The following is a 17,077-nucleotide window of genomic DNA, read 5'->3' on the forward strand; positions in this document are numbered from 1 at the left end:
CATCCCATTTAAATCTGGGAGAAAGAAGCTGCCCAGGGAACTGCTAGGATTTCCAGGAGGCCTCCAGTTTAGATTAATTCCTCTCCTGGTGCTTTGCCTGCCCCTCCAGGAAGGGAAGATGCCAATGTAAGGGATTCTGGTGTGGGAGGAAATGTGCTGGAGCTCACGTACAAGCCTTGAGCAATAACTTGGGAAGGGAGCTGAGCTATTCCTGCCAAGCAGGGCTCAGAGGCAGCTGTGGATGTACTTGGTAGGTCTGTGTGCAATCAAATATCTCCTTAATCTGCTGTACTCTGGTAGAATTCGAGATGTTTGTTTTTAAGGCTTCTGGCTTGGTCTGGGCATGACTCTGGAGTGTGGCAGGCTGTCCCTATGGACTGACCCTGGAACCAGCTGGTGTGTCTGGCACTGAGAGGCTCATGGAGCTCAGCCCCTGCAGCACACAGACACTCCTTAGGGCTGGAATAAGGGCTGCCAGCACTCTGGGAGCTGCTGGAAGCAGCTGGAGGAAGGAGCAGCTGGCTTGGGTTGGAGGCTGTCAGGGAGCACCAGGGATGTCAAGGACACGAGAACAAGGGTTGCCCTCTGGGGTGTTTAGGAACAGCTCTTGGCTCTGGAGGGAGCAGGACATGGGCTGCCTTGGCCAACTCGTCCACCTGTGCAACAGGGACACTTGGCATGAGAATTCCTGGGCCAACCTGCCCGTCAGCTCCAGCAACTGCCACGAGAGGGATGGAGAGAAGGCCAGGTTGGACAGGGCCTGGAACCAGCTGGTCTAGTGGAAGGTGTCCTTGCCCATGGCAGGGGGTGGAATGGGATGGGCTTTAAGGTCCCTTCCAAGCCAAACCCTTCTGGGATTCCATGGCTGTGTGGTTCCTGCTGCTCCCTGTCACTCCTCTCCAGAGCCAGCAGGAGGGAGCTGCTCAGCTGCCTCTTGACCTCCAGAGCAGGCTGTGGTGTGAAGAGGTTTTTCCCTATGGGCTGCTCAAAGCATGGGGTGGCTTTGGGGTCCATCCCATCTGGCCCAAAGTGCAGGGCATGGATCAGCCCCCTGGGCCCAAGGGGAGCAGAGGTGAGGCTGGAGGCTCTGCCATCCAAAAGGACTTGGCCAGGAGCACTGGAGAGAGGAGGGTGAGGGAGGTCAAACTGGATGTGGAGGAAGAGATGAGGAGACAACAACTCATTAATAATCTTCATTTAATCCTTCATGACATTGGAAAATGTAGAAATGTCACAGACTCATTCACAGTACTGGTAACATTTGCAATGCTGTGGGTTAATAGCAAAACCCTTGATGTCAAGTACAAGACAATCACTTCATACTTTTTAAAAATATAAAATAGATGTTTAGAAATTTCAGCTGTTATTGCTATTGAATTCCTGAGTTCTGCTGAGTTCTCTCCATCCGTCAGATGCTCCCTGCCACAAGCAACGCCTGCTCCTCTGCCCCGAAGCTCGGTGGGCTCTCGTGCAGGGTTTGGCCCTGCAGGCTGACCACGGCTCGCAGGGAGATTTTCTGTGGAGGGAAAGCAAAGGGAGTCCCCGTGAGCAGCTCCTCACTGCCTCAGCACTGGGAACTTCAGTGGCCAGAGGAAATCCTAAAGATTTTTGGAAACGCCAACAGATCAGCTCAGAACCATGTGCCTGGCTCCTTGCTGTGCTCTGGACTGGCTCCATCATTTGCCTTGTCCTGTGGCTGTGACAGGTCTGGCCAGTTAAGGCCAGCCTGGTGCTGGAGCTGTGCTGACACAGCAGGGACAGATTCTATGGGGGTCACTTAGAGCTGCTCATGGCTCTCCAGCCCTGGTGACTCCTGATCCATGCTGGGTTCCACCACCTTAAAGGTCTTCTCCAACCAAAACGATTCCATGATTCCACAAAATCTAAGGCTGCCCAGCTGCACCACCCCGGGCCATTCAGAAAAAGAGAACATGAACTTCATTTTACCTGGAAGTCACGGATGTAGGTGAGGAAGAAGCTGAGGAAGGAGAATGCCAGCGACCACTCGGAGACAGTGCTGATGATGTGGGGGGTGTAGCCCTGTGTTAAAAAGGGGAGAAAATCTGTGTGGAAACTGCTCTGGAACCCGCAGTGGTGCACGGATGGCTCGTGACTCGTGGCACACTATGTGAGATCCTGCATCCACACCTATTCCCACTGGAGACCAAAATCCCTTCTTGTGTCTGGAGTCTCCAAGAAGGAAGTGTTGAAGAATGAGAATGACCAGGAAAGCACCTGCTCCAACTGGGATGATGTCCACTGGGAATTTAATACCCACCTGCAAAACCTGAAGGTTCAATCCAGAGCTCAACTAACAAAGAGCAGGGAGCTTCAAGGCCCTCCTCAAGATGCAGGAGGGATTAATTTAGAGCTACACTTGAAGATCCAAAGTTTTGTGAGATCAGAACTTCAGCAAGTGCTGGTCCAGGTTGCCCAGAGAAGCTGTGGCTGCCCTATCCCTGGAAATGTCCAAGGTCAGGTTGGACGGGGCTTGGAGCAACTTGGGCTGGTGGAAGGTGTCCCTGGCCAGGGCAGGGGGTGGAACTGGATGGGCTTTAACTTCCCTCCCAACCCACCCCAGCCTGGGATCCCGTGATTCCAAGGAGCTGCTGGCTGGTTTGGCTGGCACAGCTCTCTCCTCTCCCACCCCAGTCCATGTGGTGAGTTGCAGAAGTTCCCATCTGTCCCTCCAAACCCAGATGGATTTGGTGTCCATTTCCCCCCCAGTCACTTACTCTTTCCTGGGGGTCCCAGTGCAGCTTCTGCACCAGGTTCTGGCCATACAGGCCACTGTACAACACAACTGAGGACACAAACACTGAGGGAAGAGGTTAAGGAAGATTCAAGGCCAAGAATGAAGGACATGGAACTTGCAGACTGTGTTGAGCTGAGGCTGTGAGGTCTCAGCCTGAGGAGCAGTAATGGTGCCATGGATTGTTCACATCGTGCCCATCAACCTGTAGCTTGTCCCAATCCCTGGTTATTGTCATGTGAAAAGGTTAATCTGAACCTAAATCCATTATTTCTGTTCTCTTTGTGCTGCCTCTTGTTATTCCTCTGATCAAGTACAGCACTCTCATGTAAGTGTTTAAGCTATGATCATATGTGAGCACTTACAGAGCATTTAAATTCAATTTTACTGACATTTCCCACCCTAATAAAAGTCTAGATCTCTTTCTCTGATGGCTTTTCAATGTCTCAACCACCCTGAATTCTTGCTGTAAGCCACAGGTTGGAATTCTGTATCACCTGCAGCAAAGAGGGTTTTTGGCTTTTCTGTTTCCCTCTTAGTCAAGGTTTGAGAACTGCTTTGGATTTCACCCCACGTGACAATGATCCCCCATTTAATCCAAGACGTGGATCTTTCTGGAGTGTTTGATGTCACTTTTTCAACATCTTGCAGAGGGAAGGTACCCAAGAAAGTGCTCCTGCAACACAACAAATGAAACTCGGATCATTAATTTACAGATAACCTGATGTTCATAGGATTAAGGTATTAACTTCTTCATTGGGTAATGAGATTAAACATCAAGAGCCTCCTGATATGAAAGATTAATTCTGGTGGTGAACAAGCCTGGACTTCTGGCACAAACATGGCCTTGAGTGGGCAGCTGTGCCAGGGCCTGACCACCCTTTCCATGAAGAAATTTTCCCCCATATCCACCCTGCCCCTCCCCTGGCCCAGCCCGAGGCCGTTCCCTCTCCTCCTGTCCCTGTTCCCTGGCAGCAGAGCCCGACCCCCCCGGCTGCCCCCTCCTGTCAGGGACTTGTGCAGAGCCACAAGGTCCCCCCTGAGCCTCCTTTGCTCCAGGCTGAGCCCCTTTCCAGCTCCCTCAGCCGCTCCTGGGGCTCCAGCCCCTTCCCAGCTCCGTTCCCTGCCCTGGACACGCTCCAGCCCCTCAATGTCTCTCGTCAGGAGAGGCCCAGAGCTGATCCCAGGACTGGAGGTGCCCCAGCAGTGCCAGCACAGGGGATGGGGATGGGCACTGCCCTGGCCCTGCTGTGACCCCACAGCTGACACAAAATACATTTCCTTCTGTCTTCCAGTACCTGTTACAACCATTTCACCCAAGGCCACAGACTTCTCCCTGTCCCCATCTTTCCCTTATTACATTATGAGCTGTTCATTTAGAACAATAATTTCCCTTCCCCTTTCATTGTTATGTATGTACACATCATTATTTCTACAACTTCCCTATAATTTTGGTTAGACCACATTGGTACAAAAACCTCTACAGATTTGAGGTTTGTGGGCTTCTGGCATCTGCAAGAGGAGCTTAACTTGCAGCAGATCATATCATTCCATTTTAGTTTCCCCCAAGTTTGGTTCCTCACTATTCAAAGCTGAAAATCTTGCTTGCTAATACCAAAAATTTCTGTTAGGGACAACAATTCTCCAAGTTTCTTGGATGATTTCCTTGCTGTTTGCCAAGCCCCTCAGCAGGTGAGGGTCCTTCATGATGGATAACAAGCCTGTGCCCCACTGTCCCTGCACCTCTGACTCCTGCAGATTCCATAATCCTGTAGCAGCAGGGATGGGAGCCCAGCGAGATGCTCCAACCTTGGGAAATGGGACTTATGGTTTAGTGTTGGTATTGGCTGCCAGCCTGGAAATAAGTGGGATTGGTGGGGATTAAATCAGTGGCCTGGATACAGCTGCAGATGGGACAGGGTTTAAGCGATGGGTTTTGCAACTTGCATCGCTGGAATTCAGAAGCTTTGGTGGTGTTGTCCTGTTTGACACAAAAACTGAGTTTGATTTTTAAATCCAATGTTCAGGTCTGTTGTGGTGAGCATGGGAACTGTTCTGGTGCAGTTTCCTGACTCTTTCAATGAGTCTGGAGAGGAAAAAGGCCTCTATTTCTGGGTGGGTTGGCCCACATTTGGTATGTAAAGACACAGATAAACAGGAATGGATTCCCACTGTGAGAGGGCAGGACTAGAAGGTCCCTTCAACCCAAACCATTCTGTGCTTCTTTCTTTCTCTGAACCTCACAGCCACTTCCAGCTTCAAAACTAAAGGGGGAGGATGGGTTCTGATGCCAAGGGAAGGTGGTAGGGAATGCCAGTCAGAAATGCCTTGTATTTTGAACTGCAGGATGAGCAGGGAGGAGATCAGAGGTCAAAGTCCCCCCTGACACACCCTTGAAATGTGCTCCAGAATTGTCTCTCTGGAAAGTGCCAGTACCTCATCCCTGCTCCAGAGCCAGTGGGCACAGCAGCCCTGCTCCACATGGTCTGTTAGAGTATTTCCTCTTGTGCTACTTTCTGGGTTTCTCTTTTAGTTGTATCCAACTCTAACATGCTACATTGTTCTTGTCCTCAGGAACACACTTTTATTTCTTACCTGTTTTTTTCCCCCATTGAAACCACCCATCCCTTAAGCACACTTCCCTTTGGCCCCATCTTTCCTTATTTAGTCAGACCTGTTGGGAATAAACTCTTATTTTTTCTGTTTTCAGCCTCCGGTGTGCAGTAGGAAAGGGGAGGAGAAAGGGTGGTAACCATCCCTCTTATGGTTTTTTTAAATATCCAGGGGGGATATTAAAAGTATTAAAGGAATTAATCATTTTCCCTGAAGTTCCCAGGTTGGAATACAGACCAGGGCACACAATCAAGAATGACAGGCCTTTTGTGGCACATGGTGGTGGTTCAGGTCAGGTGTAAATCCTGGGGAGGCTGCTGGGGTTTGGTGCCACTGCCCAGGCAAAGGATACTGCTCAGGATGCTGGAAGAGCTCCACAGGAACACGGCCAGGCGGGCCCAGAAGATGTCTTTGCTGTGAAGTTCTGGCTGCATCAGGTAGGACAGGATGGTCTGAAGCAGCATGTAAATGGACCCCACCCCGAAGGTCAGGCAGGCTCCCAGCACGTGGATGTAGTACAGGATGCATTTCTAGGGAAAGAGGGCGCTGCCCGTGAAAAGCTGGCACCCACCCCCTCAGTGCCCTTCTCCCATCCCGAGCCAAGCAGCTCTGCACTGTGCCAGTCCTCAGGAGACTTTTCTTGGAAACCCCATTGGGAGATGTCTGGAGGCCAGAACCTGCCAGCCTCTGACATTTCTGCTTTTGTTAAGTTCTTGTGGTGAAGTTACAGGTCACAGCTGTACCTTCACTACAGGAATTTGTGAGAGCTCTTTTCATAAATGGACAATATCACAAGAATCAGGTGAGAGAATCCCTGCAGTTGGGCAGGGAATGGGAGTTTCTACGCCAGGAACCTGTGCATCTATGAAAGATTTTGGAATACAGGACAGACAACCCAATTCTAGTACCCCATTTTGGATTAAAAATAATGAGGTTTTGCATTTCTCTGAATGAACTCTGGTTTGAATAAAGATTGTTTGTCAAATTAGTATCTTGGAATACTCTGAGGGAACAAGGTTCAATCAATTCAATACTTAAAACCACCACCAGGAGAACCAACTGTCAAATAGCAAAAATAACTAAAACAAGAAGATATTCCAAAAAAACCAACCCAACTAAAAATTAATTCTTAAAATATATGCCTTGAAAACCCATGTGTGTTCAGTCCTTTCTTCTCATCTCCAGCTCAGCACAGGACCCAGACACAGGGAACAAAATGTGTTGTCTGACCTGTTGCACAAGGCAAGGCCTGGCACCCCAATCATGCAGATGTTTCTGCCCTAAAACGTGAGGCTGGCCGTGTATCTGACTGAGTACCTCTTAAGATCAAGCTTTTCCTTGTGCACTTTCTGTGCACAAATGAATTTTAAGTGCTGCATCCACAGTGAGAATTTCTGTTTATGAAATAAGCAGGTTGCAAAGGTGTGTGCTCCAAAATCATGTGCAGTGCAGGGACGTGTCAGCAGGGAGAAATTCTCTGGTTTTACACTTTGGGGTCTTCAGTCACCAGTGGATTTCAGGGGGATTCAGCTCCTTTTGCCTTTAAACCAGTCCTTAGCATCCCTGGGATATGCAGGTGCATCACTTCCAACTTCTGTTTTGCTCAAGATTACACGTTACACAAACTGTTACCAAATTAACATGCACCTCCTGGGTTCTGATTGTTGTGAAATCCACTGAAAGTAGAAAAATCCTCTCTAGAGGGCAGTGGAGGGAAATCGTGGAGTTGAGCAGAGCCTGGAGGATTCTCCTTGGTGGGTGTGGAATGGGAGCCTGGGACCTCTGAGGGGTCTAGAAAATAGTAAATAGATTGAGGTCTCCAAAAGAAAAAATGCCCAGAATGAGAAGTGCTGAGGTCTCCCAGACAGGGGCTGCTGAAGCACTTGGGGAGCTGTACTGGGGAAAAGGTGGAGCTTTCCACGAGCTTTTCCTCTTTGGTTTTCCCTGTCCCTAATCCAGCAGGAGCACAAGGCGACACCACAGCCTGTGGAGGCTACAGGCACCACAACAGAGCCCCAAAATCCATCAGGTAATTAACTAACAAGGCTGGCAATTATACAACCACCTGGCAAGTAAAGCCAATGATGGGGACCTGCTCATGGTGTGATGAGTGAGAATATCAGATTTGGGTTTTTTGGAGTGGAAAGTATTGGGGAGGAAAAAAATAAAAAGTGACTCTGGGATGGAGAAAATTAGAAGAATTAACATTGCAGAATTTTCAAGAATTTGAGAAGGTTTGAAGGAAAATGCACCCGAGAGGGCAGGTTTTCCAGAGCTGGGCTTGTGGGGTTGGGTGGTTTTGCTGGCTTTACTTCTAGTTGTAACAAGTGTTTACTATTTGATACCTGATTCTCCTGAGCCACAGCTGTGGGCTTTCAATCTGGATCTCAGGCTTCCAACCAGCCTGGAAGGAGATTCAAGTGTGGCTTCTGCAAAGCTTGGGGGTCATGAATGTTTGGAAATGTCATGAACAGCTGCTCCCAAGTCCCACAGCAAATAGGAATAACTAACAAATTATAAGCCAAACCTTGTATTTTCCAACCGTTCTCTGTAGAGAATCTGACAAAAAAGCAGTTTGCCATGGAAAGTTGCTTTCTGTAAATCCCCAGATTATCAGGTATCAGAACAGACACAGCTCTGGCAGGAGCTGAGCAGAGCAGGCAGAGCACAAACCTGGAAATTGGCAATAATGCAGAGTCCAAAGCAGCTCAGCCATCCCAGCGTGAGGCCCAGCTTATTCAGCCTGAGGATCCTGGGTTTTTCCGGGCTCAGGGCAGACACTTGTTTGTACCGGACGTACATGGTGGCCATCCCTGCCAAAGAGAGCCCCAGGCAGTGAGATTCCTGCTGGGGAGCAGTGTCCTGCTGTACCTGGGAAGATGCTGAGTGACAGAGGCAACTCTTAAAATACAAGAATTTTTTTAGGGCGCACTGAAATAGGAAAGCTGAAAGGCTGGAAGTGAAACTTGAAATAATATAATGGCAAACAAATCAAATTAATAGATTTTTCTGATCTATTTCATTTAAAAACCATATTAAGTTGTTTCCCTCCTCCATTGTTGCAGCACAGGTAAGGTGACTGCCTTGAATTTGCATTTTTATTGCTTTTACTTTTCTGGTAGCTTTTTTAATGCATTTCTTGCCCTTCCAGAATCTGCAATTGCCATACTGGCAATTCATGGATAACATCCCTGACACACACTTTGAATTGCTTAAGAGAATTGAGATTTATTACTCAGTATTTCATTTCTGAGTGAGAATTCTGGGCTGTTTAATGATCTGGAGAAGGAAATTAACTTGCCTAAAGTTGTTGCATTCCAGAACTGCCTGCAGCTCACCAAGGAACAGCTTTATGTACTCACCCAAGAAGGTTGAAACATTTAACATGATCCCAAATAAGCATCTTTCAGGTGGTATTGTCCCTGTATCACTGGAAAAGATAAATGGAGTGACACATATCCTATATTATCTATATCTATATTAAAAATACTTCAAACACAAATTTACTTATTTCAGTCTACAAAGGAAAGGTAAAAAAACCCCTCACAGATGTTTTTCACTGAATTGTTCATTACTCAAACTATGCTGTGCTGGTTTTAGAGCTGTAGAAATCACCATGATAAAGACAAGGCAGCCTTGGAGCACGGGATGATCATGCTCAGAGAACTGTTCCTTTCATACCGATCTGGATTCCATAAAAGGTGAATAAAAAGGATTAAAATTAGAAAAATGAAGAACATGGAAAATTGAAAGAGCAAAGCTTGAGTTATATATATCAGCTTTGATGGAATAAAGTTGGCAATGTAGATTTTAGTATGGATTTACTGGTGCAACAAACCTAGTGACAGCGAGAGGCTTCACTCGGAGCAGGGGTGTGGTGAGGCACCCCAGTTCCCTTGTTCATCATCATTTTAAAGGTATGTTCACAGAGCCAAAGCTTAGAGTTTTGCACAAAACCAGACACCTTTAAATAGAGTAACACAGAAATCCCAGAATGGGTTGGGTTGAGAGGGACCTTAAAGCTCATCTCTTTCCAACTAGGGACACCTTTCACCATCCCAGGGTGCTCCAAGCGCTGTCCAACCTGGCTTTGAACACTTCCAGGCATGGAGCAGCCCCAGCTTCTCTGGGCAACCTGTGCCAGAGCCTCAGCACCCTCACAGGGAAGGAATTTCCCCCTCTGTCAGTTTACTATCACCTATAACTATATAATGGCTATAAACAGTAACTTCAGAATTGGAGCTGTTGGGTAGGAACTGCTATTTAAGTCTGGAGTTGGGAAGAATTCACAGGAGTGGTGTCAGTTCAGTGCTCTGACACAGGGTGGACATCACTGACCTGATGTAGGGCACCAAAGGGTCCACATGGTGCAGGACAATTGCAGTAATGTAGGAGAACACAAATGATGCTGCTGACCACACAACCAGAGCCACGGGCAGGAATGAGAGGCCTTGCTGGAACCACCACATTTCAGGGCTGACTTCTGCCTCCCAACACTGTGAAGAACCAAATGCAAAGGTTTACTAAGAGTTCTCAAATGTTTACTGAGAGATCTCAAAGGTTTACTGAGAGTTCTCAAAGGTTTACTAGGATTTTACTACGAGGTCTCTAAAAGTTTTGCTTTCCTTGAGGCAGGCTGCTTCCCATAGAGCAGTTTGATATTGCTTTCAGTCCTCTCCTGCAAACCCAAAGTGAACACTGACTTCACAGAAGAAATCATAAATAAAAAGAATTAAATCTGGAAATGTTAATTCTGAAATTCTTAGAGGATCATTAGAAACCAGCACTGACATTTTACTACATGGCTTGGATTTGTTGCTGCCAGAAGAAGGTCAAGTGGGTCACTATGAGTAAGTGAATCCATTTTCTTCTCAGCCTTGTGTCACAACACCATGTCAGCAGAGTGAGCTGACATAGAACATGTCCCTGCACTGACACTGCAACTGATGGTGGCTGTGGTGGAGCCTCCAGCTTCCATTAACAATTAGCGGGGCAGACATGGAGGAAATGACCCCAAATTACTTTAATACCTGCCCTCAATTACTCCCTGTCAGGCTGTGTGACTCGACATCTGTTATAGAGTCCCAGGGCTGAAAGGAACTTTAAACCCCATCTCCTTCCACCCCCTGCCATGGGCAGGGACACCTTCCACTGTCCCAGGATGCTCCAAGCTCCGTCCAGCCTGGCCTTGGGCACTGCCAGGGATCCAGGGGCAGCCCCAGCTGCTCTGGGCACCCTGTGCCAGGGCCTGCCCACCCTCACAGGGAGGAATATCCAATATCCCATCTAACCCTGCCAGCCTTTAATTGCACACACATGGGTTTTATTTTCCACTCTGAGTCTTCTCTGTTTCAGAGACTCATTTCCTTGTGTCTCCACAAGGTGCTGATGGGCTCTCTCAAAGCACAGAGGGTTTCCTGAGCTCAATGTGTTCACATTGAGCAAACAGCTCCATTTCCCCACAGCTCTTCCTCCCATCCTCTCTAGATTTGGGTATTGCCAAGGAGAAGCCCGTGCTGAGGTACCTCACAGGGTAGGACAGAAAATGACTTTGCCATTCTGCAACAACTTTTTAAAATGAGTTTGTTTTTTAAATGTATTAATATTTAGGATGAAATGTCAGTGAAAATATTAAAAAAACCCCGTATTTTGGATGAAATAAAAACTGAAGTAATGTTCAGATCTATTTATTCTATGCTGTAAAGTTAACTTTTGGAAGACATCACCTATGGAGGTTTGAGAACATAAATCCACTTCTTTTGTGGAGAATTAATCAGAACTTCCCCATGGATTGTAATACCAATAATAACAATACCAATATTAGCAGGGCAGGGGCACCTTTCACTAGAGCAGGCTGCTGAGCTCCATCCAGCCTGGCTTCACGAGCTCTCAACTATCTGAGCTCACTGCTACCAATCACAACCCTCAAACGCAAGGGTTACTCCCAGCAGCTGCTGTTTTACAGGTGGGAGGAAAAGATCTACGTGCAGTGCAGTGAAATGATGACTCTGTACTCACTGTCCAGTTCCCTAAATCCCAGCCTGACAGCAAATCTGTGTCTCACCCCAGTTCTCTAAGAGCAAGAAGGTGCAGCTGTGCCACCCTGGTGAGCCCACACAGAGAGAACTGCGACTCCTCCCTACTTTTGCTGCAAAAGGGAAGTAATTTGCTACTAGCCTCAAACACAACCAGAGATATTTCAGCATCCCAGAATTGCTGAGGGGGGAAGGAGCTCTGGAAGTCACTTGGGCCATCCCCCTGCTCAAGCAGGGCCACCAGAGCCAGCAGTGCAGGATGACACCCCAAGGATGGAGCTACCACAACCTTTCTGGGCAGCCTGGGATGACTAGCGCCAGTCAACCTCACTGGGAAAAAGTGTTTCCTGATGGTCACTGGAGAAAAGAGGAGAAAAAGTGTTTCAACATAGTTAAAATTGGAGACCGTAAATGCAGTATGAAAGAGGACAAAGGTAAAGAGCAAATAATGAAGAGCACACATCCAAGGGCATCCAGGCAAAGATCTGTATGTGAGAAAAGCAGGATAATGTTGAAACAAATTAGAAGGAAGTACAGCACAGAGAGGTTTTAGAAAGGCACGGCCTGGAGTGTGAGAGGCTGAAAGAAAGGAGGAAGAGAAAAGGAAGAAAGAGGAAGCACCAAGACTAGAAAGTCTCATGGCAGGAAAAAAAGTTGAAACAAAGTGGGTGAATCTTGCAAGAGATCAGAGCTGGTCACCCTTGCACAGAATGGACAACTGCAGCCTTGCAGAGGTGAAGGGTCAGCTGCTTGTGAGGAACTGGTTGGTGGCAGGTAAAGGTGTTTAACAGGAGATGTAGTGAATAAGAACAGATTGACAGAATTCAAGTTGCCCCATTTCGTGCCCGTTTTTAAGCTAAATATAAAGTTTGCCATCTGATGATGATTTTAAGACTGCAATGCAGTAATGACTGTAACTTCACAATCCCATCTCTAGTATGAGTAAATTGGGAATTTGAAAGAGAAATGCAGATTTTGCATGACATTCTCTGTTATAAATGTTATGTGCCTGGGTATGTAATTCCCAGCTCCAAGCAGTCAGTCTGAATATACTTTTCCTTTCACATTTAAATATTCATAGTGCCTTAAATTTATTTCTGAGCTAACAGATTTTCCCCTGCAAACAAACCAACCAACCAACCAACCAACCACATTGCACATACCTGAGAAAAAGGGCATCAGAGGACATCACTAAGGGGAATCCAAGGTCATTTTTCTGCTGAAGCTCCACGTCCGCTTCATTTTTCTGACTCTCTGAGATATAAAGGAAAATCAGCAAGATGTGAAGTACTTCTGTACCTCTTGCCTTGTTTATTCTTCTTAGCACCTTCTATTAGTCACTGCTGCTGACTGGACACAGGATTAGACCGTTGGCTTGCCCCAGGATGTTTTTCCTGTGCTCCAAGTGGTTTAAGGAGTGAAGCTTGTGTGTGCTGGGGTGGCAGAAATGAAGAAAAACTGGTGTTTAAGGCTGTTTGATTTTAGGAGTTGTCTACACAACAATTTAACTTGAACTGAGGAGCTTTAAAGAGATGAAGTGTATGCAACTAAAACCAGTGCCTAAGACCAGGGCTTTCACCTCAGGAAGGGAACAGAACACGAAGACTTCCCATTTCATTGTGGACACACATCCCAATGTCCTGCTGGTGCAATGCTAAATACATGGCAGGAGGGGCTGGAGCAACCTGAGTTTCATAGGATCATTTAAGTTGGAAAAGCCCTCTAAGATCGAGTCCAACTATTCCTCTGGCACTGCCAAGGCCACCACTAAACCATGTCCCCAGGTGCAACATCCACGGCTTCTAAATCCCTCCAGGGATGGTGACTCCACCTCTGCCTTGGACAGCCCCTGCCAGTGCTGGACAACTCTTTCAGTGAAGAAATTGTTCCCAGTATCCAACCTGAGCCTGCCCTGGCCCAGCCTGAGGCCGTTCCCTCTCCTCCTGTCCCTGTTCCCTGGCAGCAGAGCCCGACCCCCCCGGCTGCCCCCTCCTGTCAGGGACTTGTGCAGAGCCACAAGGTCCCCCCTGAGCCTCCTTTGCTCCAGCCTGAGCCCCTTTCCAGCTCCCTCAGCCGCTCCTGGGGCTCCAGACCCTTCCCCAGCTCCGTTCCCTGCCCTGGACACGCTCCAGCCCCTCAATGTCTCTTGTCAGGAGGGGCCCAGAACTGATCCCAGGACTGGAGGTGCCCCAGCAGTGCCAGCACAGGGCACCACACTGGGCCTCTGGACACACCATGCCTCTGACAGCCCAGGGGCCATTGGCCTCTTGCCCACCTGGGCACACCTGGGCACATGTCCAGCCACTGTCACCAGCACTCCCAGATCCCTTCCCAGCTTTCCAGCCACTCCTGCCCCACCTTGGAGCATTCCATGGGGCTGCTGTGACCCAAGGGCAGAACCTGGCATTGGTCTTGTTGACCCTCCCACTGCTGGCCTTGGCCATGGATCCAGCCTGTCTGTTCAATCAGACATTCCCTAACTCCTGACTTCTCCTCCCACAGGTTTGGGGCATTGCCTTGGGGATGCAGAGGGGGTGAAGCTCTGTAGGGACGAAGTTCACAGACAGTGCAGATCCTCCACCTGCTGAGGGTATTTACGTGCCTGGGCAGACTGATTTACTTGGGCTAGGAAGAGCTTAGTAAAGCAGAACAGCTATTCCCAACTTCTCCCTGGATACTGCCCTTACTACAAAATAAATGTGTCCACACAGGCAGCTCATCAACACTGTCTGCTTCAAAGCAAGCTGGGCTGCAGAGGAGCCCTCACTGTTAGGACTGGCCATCTCTGCACCCTGAGCTGTCACGGGGCCCAGGGCTGAGCCCTGCACATGACTTCTCACAGTTTTCATGCAGTCTGGCACAAAGAACAGCTTCAGTCATACCCCACAGCTCGGCTGAGGCACAGCTTCTTACTGAGTGTGGCTGCAGGCTGGCAGAATCACAGAATCTCCTGAGCTGGAAGGGGCCCACAGGATCATCCAGTCCAACCCCTGGCCCTGCACTGACACCCCAACAATCCCACCCTGTGCACCCGGAGAGCCTTGGCCAAACGCTCCTGGAGCTCTGGCAGCCTCGGGGCTGTGCCCATTCATTCCCTGGGGAGCCTGGGCAGTGCCCAGCACCCTCGGGGGGAAGAACCTTTCCCTGATCTCCAGCCTGACCCTCCCCGACACAGCTCCAGCCCCTTCCATGGCTCCTGTCCCTGCTCACAGAGAGCAGAGATCAGAGCTGTCCCTCAGGAGGAATCTGTAGCCCCCCAGGAGGTTCATCCTGATGACACCAGTTGGGCTCTGCCCCTCTTGCCTTCCCCAGCAGAAACCCTTCACTAACTCTCCTTACACTAAAAACCATCTTGTCAGTCAAGATCTACCCTGAGTTCCCACCTCCCTTCATCTCTCTCCCCATTAAATATTTTACAGTGGAATCAAGACAGTTTTCCCACTGTTCTGGGGGCAGACTGTACATCCCCAACACAGGCTTCACTCTGTGCAAATCCCTGTGCACAGTCAGGCCATGGTGTACTCCGGGCTGTCCCCAGCTGTGCAGCTGCCCTGTGTCCCTGCCAACTCCCAGGCTCTGTCTGGGCACAGAACAAGGCACCTCCAAACAGCAGGAGGCAGAAGGGAACTGCCATGTGCCAGCTGCAAGGTCCTGAGACAAATTATTATTAACACCTTGTCCTGTCCCATTGTTTTCAACAGGGAGAAGGAAAACACACTCAAACTCCTTTTTGTATAAGCTCCTTTGCAAGCAGGTTACAAAGCAGCAATGGCCCGCCTTGATTTTCCATATAACTATGATTTTCTTAAACATTTATCCTGATCTTCAGGCACTTTGAAGTTCTAAGGGTTTTTTTTTAAGCTCCAGTTTGAGTATCACAGATTGTTTCCAATATCAAGAGTAAGTGAAGGAAGTGTTTCAAAAGCAAAGGAGATTTTAACCCTCTCAGAAGTGTTTCTCCCAGTGCAGGAATGCAGCCACATCCTGCCCAGGCTGGAACATGTGGAATAGAAACTCCAAAGGAAAATGAAAGGTGGGCAAGACCATCAAGGGCAGAAAGTTCATGCTACCTGGAATGATAAAGCTGCAAAGACGGTCGAAGTATGTGGGGAAAAGGGAAATTCCTGATTTACTGCTGATTCCTGGATTGTTGGCCTGCCTCTTCCCTGCTCTGTCAGGCAGACAGGCAGAGATAAAGCCCTACCAAGGGACACTCCTTTTGTCTCCAACAAATTGTCCAGTGCTGAGGGAAGGATGGAGGAATTTGTCTGTGCCTTCCTAAGCAAACAGAGGCTGGAGGGGGCTAAGCCCAAACAGCCTGCACACCTGCCTGTCAGGTCCCATTGATAAGCCACGGGTAAAGGTCACTGATCCTCAAAGCACTGACGTAAGGAAGTAGGAAATGTGTCACCTCTGCTGTCCCTGCTGCAGGGTAATGACAGGTGACTAATTTCGAATGTTTTCTCAGTACAGACACAAAAAAAGTTGCCATGGAATCTTTAGGGGGGCAGCTTCCAGGGGGTCTCTGTTCTGGCCCTGCTCCTGTTCCGTGGCTGGGAAGGCACAGCATGGCCTGGAGCCAACCCAAACAGTGCCAGGCCCAGGACACCGTGACACAGGATGTCCCCAAGCCTGCTCGGGACACTGGCACACTCCGGCTGATCCAGGAGTTCCGTGCCAGGGATGAACCCACGGCACCTGCCAGTCCCACCCACAGAGGGCATCTAAAACCACCAGAGATTCCCAGGGCACAGCTGGGACCGGAGTCCCTGCAAGGTCACGGGGGGGGGGGGGGGGGCTGGGGGCGATCAGAGAGGAAAGGGAAAAGGAACCAGGATAGACGGAGGCTTAGGAGAGGAGGGAAAGGGAATGGCAGGGAAAAAGGGGAGGCTGAGGGCAGAGAGATGAAGGGGCAGAGGGGCTCAGTGGGGTCCTCGGGGCGGAGGGATTAGTGCAAGGGATGGGGGGTCACTGGGGATGTGGTGGGGGGGTCACTGGGCGGCAGGGACGGCGATGGGGGTCACTGGGGCTGACAGGAGGGCACAAAGGGGGTGAGGGGGAGTTTTCAGGAGAGGGAGGGAGGACACCTGAGGTTCCTGGGGGTCTCGAAGTGCAGTGGGGACTGCAGGGCATGGCATGGAGTAGGGTGGGGGTGACATCCAGGGGGTCAGGGGACACTGGGGGGGTCACTGGGAGTGTGATGAGGGCTGACAGAGAGGCCATGGCGTCACTGAGGATGGGGGGGTCTCTGAGGGGATGACAAGGGGTTTCCGAGGGGTGTCTCTGACGGGGTGACAGGGACACCGGAAGGTCGCTGAGGGGAATGAAGCGGGATCCCTGAGGGGGTAACAAGGGGTGACAGGAACACCGGGCGGCCGCTAAGAGGGGTGACAGGCAGGCCGGGGGACGGTCGCTGGGGGGTGACAGGGGTGGCTGTGGGGGTGAAGGGGACGCTGAGGGGCGTCTCTGGGGAGGTGTCAGGGCTGGCAGCGACGCGGGCCCGGCTCCCCCCGCCCCCCCCTCCCCCTTCACCTCAGCCGCTCCCGCGCCGTCCTCGCGCCGCCCCGGCCCCGCCCCCGGCGCGCGCTGCCACCGCCTCCTTTCCGGCCGTCGCAAAAGGGGCGTAAAAAAAAGCGCCGCCCGGTGCGGGGAGCGGAGGTAATGCCGGGGGTGCCCC

At 49.8% G+C, this 17,077-nt stretch overlaps 2 protein-coding genes across 6 annotated transcripts in view; one reads left to right on the forward strand and one right to left on the reverse strand.

Annotated features, from left to right (window-relative positions):
* Nucleotides 1-1,180: 1,180 nt before the first annotated feature.
* DRAM2 (DNA damage regulated autophagy modulator 2) lies at nt 1,181-17,036 on the reverse strand. Of its 4 annotated transcripts, XM_082296192.1 has the most exons (10): nt 16,933-16,966; nt 12,728-12,833; nt 12,564-12,654; nt 9,704-9,861; nt 8,728-8,795; nt 8,039-8,247; nt 5,718-5,895; nt 2,736-2,818; nt 1,948-2,040; nt 1,181-1,516 (listed from the first exon to the last, which is right to left on the reverse strand). In XM_082296192.1, exons 4-10 carry the CDS (start codon nt 9,832-9,834, stop codon nt 1,409-1,411), a joined length of 870 nt encoding a protein of 289 aa, XP_082152318.1. In that variant the 5' UTR covers nt 9,835-9,861; nt 12,564-12,654; nt 12,728-12,833; nt 16,933-16,966; the 3' UTR covers nt 1,181-1,408. The 4 variants fall into 4 exon arrangements, with proteins under 4 accessions (XP_082152318.1, XP_082152319.1, XP_082152316.1 ...); XM_082296193.1 differs by lacking the exon at nt 12,728-12,833 and having other exon boundaries at nt 8,039-8,178; nt 16,933-17,036; XM_082296190.1 differs by lacking the exon at nt 12,728-12,833 and having other exon boundaries at nt 16,933-17,036.
* The window catches only part of CEPT1 (choline/ethanolamine phosphotransferase 1), a 31,531-nt gene continuing 30,241 nt past the window's right edge, over nt 15,788-17,077 (forward strand). Inside the window, exon 1 of one of the 2 annotated variants that reach the window (XM_082296184.1) lies at nt 15,788-16,176. The gene's annotated coding sequence lies outside the window, so the exon portion shown is untranslated. Of the gene's footprint in view, nt 16,177-16,942; nt 17,059-17,077 lie in introns of those variants that run through there. The other variant, XM_082296185.1, reaches the window with a different exon arrangement.

The sequence above is a fragment of the Coloeus monedula genome, assembly GCF_965178545.1.
Source record: "Coloeus monedula genome assembly, chromosome: 23".
Lineage (NCBI taxonomy): Eukaryota > Metazoa > Chordata > Aves > Passeriformes > Corvidae > Coloeus > Coloeus monedula.